This window comes from Eptatretus burgeri, chromosome 3 (genome assembly GCF_056783735.1).
Source record: "Eptatretus burgeri isolate ZD-2024b chromosome 3, Ebu_testis_v1, whole genome shotgun sequence".
Lineage (NCBI taxonomy): Eukaryota > Metazoa > Chordata > Myxini > Myxiniformes > Myxinidae > Eptatretus > Eptatretus burgeri.
This window is the reverse complement of record NC_140963.1, coordinates 68,608,875-68,612,679: the sequence shown is the minus strand read 5'-3', so window position 1 is coordinate 68,612,679 and position 3,805 is coordinate 68,608,875. Positions and strand designations below refer to the sequence as shown.

Here is a 3,805-nt window from a genome sequence, read left to right as displayed (position 1 = left end):
CCCCTTGCTTTTAACTTTTTCCCTTCCTTCAGAATTGCAAAAAATACAGTCTGGTGCAAACAACATATGATCCGCTGAACTGCGTCTGCTTGGTCGGGAACATGATGGTTCTTGTGAATCCGAGTGTGAAGCCAAACGATTGATGTTCATGGTGAAACTCTGACAACACACCCTATGATAACCATGATGGTGCTCTTTTGTGACATCAGGAATAAGATTACACGTGTCCTTCATCTGGTGAACAGAACCTGCATTTTGGGTGAGTCTCTTATCACGAATCTCTTTCAATTTATCCAATTTTTGGGAACCATCCTCATTTGCAGATAATTGTAGCAATGGTCCATATTGCAATCCTGGGACATGCACAATGCACACCAGCAAACTACAATCTTGGCCACCCTTTGATCGCTTTGGGGGAGGCGCATTCTCGTCACCGAGGTCTGATGAATTAGACATCATTCAGGTGCAATCTGAAAATAGAAAAACAAGAAAGAATTGTAGAATAAAATCAAAGTGGAAATATTTACTTGTCAAGCTTAATTAATTGTTCTTTGAGTACGAGATTCTGTAATATAAAACAAAACTTATCAGTGAAAGCAAAAATGTGAAACATGAAAGTGTCAGTCAGTATGCGAATATCCCTGGATCGTGGTATGCTCATTCAAATGACTGTGATTTAGGCAATATGTATTGTAACAACTTATCAGACATATGAAAATAAGCAGAATAGCATCAGGTATTATTTGGTATATCACAAGTGAACATTGACCTTCATTGAGCCATTCCACAAGTTGATATGATGAGGCATATAAATCATGACCAACGCGGAGCAGCGATGAGCGGTTTTTAGGGTACCATTAGTTATAGGGTCAAAACCGGAAGTGCATCCCTATATTTTCAATGTAAACATTCGATTTCTTATTCAGAACATCCAGGGGATTCAGAAAAAACATAGGTTATTTGAGATGTGGGGGGGCAAGGGGTGCATGGAAGCCACATGTTGCCCATGGCCTATTTTCTTTTGCCTTCAATTTCACATCTTCATTTTCTTCATCACAAACTCCCACTGGCTTTTAATTAACGTTTTTCAAACAATTAATTTTAATGCAGTAATAGTTTATAATTGAAAAAAGCTGAACTTACTACTCATCGGTAAAGGCGACGTTTCGGGAAGAATCCCTCGGCTTGGTCATGGCAGATGAGGAAATGAGGAAGAAGCTGGAAAACTGCCACGTGACATCCAACCTGCTTCGATTTAATTAATTAATTTAATTGCAACGATTATTTTTTACCAACCTTCATCGATTTAAATAATTTTAATGATCATCCAGTTGTACACAATGAATTATATAGGGATACATTAACACTCATGCCAGACTTTCACCAACTGGATGATCTGTTTGGTGCTTGTCTGGAGAAGAGTGAAGCAAAACATTCATTTGTTCTGAACACTTCTGAGACACAGACAGAAAGGGACATGATGGGGTGAAGAACATGCAGTTTATACAAAGTTTGGAATAATTTGTAATGTAAGGCAAGAATCTTGGCAACTTACGTGCCAACCGGTAAGATGGTTTCATTCGAGTGGGTGGAGGGGAGTTCACGAGCACCTCTTCTGAGGGGTCTTCGGGAAAAAAAACAATAAAAATATAAAAGATTAAATACATTGATATCTTCATCAGTTTGACAACTTGTTCAGGAAAGGGCACAGAAGGGAATACACTGATGGAACAGGTAACGACGAAAAGGTGAATAATCCAATCGAGGGAAGTTAAACTTCTTGTGATTTAACCTGCATCGCGATGACCATGTTAATAAGTTACCTTCCCACCAAAGTTATAACTACAATTCTCTCCACAAATAAGAACATTCTTCTTCATCGAAGGAAGTATTAACAGCAATGTCTATAAAAGAACAAGTGGCAAAATGTATTTCAGCTTAACGTCCCGATCTTGGGGTTTGCTGTCTTTGCACCGAGTGTGGTCACCCCAACTGCCCAAAGTATTGAAGAGTGCTTACCTGTTGAAGGTCCTGCATGTGGTATGACCTGTCAACACCGTGATGTTTCTGCTGTTGTTGTTGCAGCCTGTGATCACAATGAGGGTTCTGCTTTTCCTGCAGCTCCTCAACACCGTGCTGCTTCTGTTGTTGCTGTTGCTGTTGCTCCTTTCGACCCTGTTTACCCTTAAGACCTTTCAACTCCACATGACCCTTTAAACTCCTATATATCCTTTGACCTCTGATATTTCCACCCGCAGATCCTTTTGATCCGTTGAGACCCCATAGATCCATTTTGATCCCTTTTTTTTGTAAGAGCCCGTATGACCTTTACACCGTTTGAACTGCTTCGACCCCTTAAGAACCCTTAACACACACAAACATCAAAATAGTCTTTTTGCAACACAGACGACTCTTTTCAGCAGGTGATGTGCAAACTCGTTCCTCCCAGAGGGTGGTAAACTGTGCTGATGACCTTATCTGATCGAAAACTACTTGGAAAAACGACAACTGAAATGAAATCAGATTCCTGGAAGTTGCACATCACAAAATAGAGCCTCTCCCCCTCCTCCCCTGCGAACCTGGTGTTCCTGCCCTCAATTGAAATCGTCATTGGAACAAAGACATTCATCGTCTCCATCCTCACAACGATATCCGTCATCGTCATCGTCACAATCACATTCGTCATCGTCATCGTCGCAATCACATCCGTCATCATCGTCGCAATCACATCCGTCATCATCGTTGCAATCACATTCGTCGTCTCCATCGTCACAATCACATTCGTCGTCATCGTGGCAATCACATCCGTCGTCTCCATCATCACAATCACCTTCCTCGTCTTCTGAATCCAATCTGTCATCATCATCTTCCACATCTTTATTCTCCCCATCAGGCTCATCTTCTCCATCTTCTTTCTTGTCCTTTCTGTGAACACACAAGAAAAAACAGAACTTCGTTGTGGAGAACATTTCTCTGTGTTGCACAAATGAATGAATGAGAGGACCACCAAATATATAAACTCCAACAACAACATATTCATCAGTAGAGAGGTCCATCGGGATCATAATTTGCTGTTCTTCATTTGAAGATCAATAATAAAATGAGGACTTGTGAAGAGCTTTACCGGAACCGATTGTTCATCCATAAATAAATCGCACAAAGCGAGTTGATGATAAGTATCACCATGGAGATGATCCCTACAGCAAATACAAATCTCCCCCAAAGCGACACGAGTTGTCCAACGTCCATCGGGCCGAAGATGGAACCTTCCCCAAGGATCTGTGGACAAGGACATAACAAGTTTAATAAAAAAATGTTATTTCAATGAAAACAGGAATCAATTTCCTTCATAACAATCCGTAAATGGGATCCTTTCAAAGTGAAGTTGAAACACGACGTTCTGACCACAGGCCCAGCAAACGGATGAAACTTTCCAGAACAGGTGTGGTTTCCTTGTAACAAGATTAATTAGTACATTTGTTCACATCGTAATCAAACCGTCATTATTTCTTGAATATCACAATCTGCTCCGTTCCTATAACTTCCTTTTCATTCTCATCAATGGGATCTTTAAACCTTTACCCTCCGTCCATCAGGAGCGGTCTTTCTCTTTGTTTCCCACTTACCTGGTAAGACTTCCTTATAGTCCAGACTGCAGGACGCACTTGCAGGTGTGCTGGAAACATATCCTCTTGAAATTCCTTGAAAAAATTCAAGAGCACAAGGTACGACCACATCGCAGCAGCGAATGCGGCAGAATGGACGAAATGTTCTACAAGGTGAACACACAATGCATCGTGACGAT

General features: G+C 40.9%; 1 protein-coding gene across 2 annotated transcripts in view; it reads right to left on the bottom strand.

The window, feature by feature from the left end:
* Window positions 1-1,144: 1,144 nt before the first annotated feature.
* The window catches only part of LOC147030122 (uncharacterized), a 4,191-nt gene continuing 1,530 nt past the window's right edge, over window positions 1,145-3,805 (bottom strand). The window contains exons 1-3 of one of the 2 annotated variants that reach the window (XM_085873843.1): window positions 3,125-3,805; window positions 2,020-2,925; window positions 1,145-1,624 (exon numbers count right to left, since the gene is read on the bottom strand). The exon at window positions 3,125-3,805 is cut by the window's right edge and continues 1,530 nt beyond it. In XM_085873843.1, the coding sequence (XP_085729969.1) occupies window positions 1,601-1,624; window positions 2,020-2,292 (297 nt within the window). In that variant the 5' untranslated portion in view covers window positions 2,293-2,925; window positions 3,125-3,805 and the 3' untranslated portion in view covers window positions 1,145-1,600. Of the gene's footprint in view, window positions 2,926-3,124 lie in introns of both variants that reach the window. The other variant, XM_085873842.1, reaches the window with a different exon arrangement.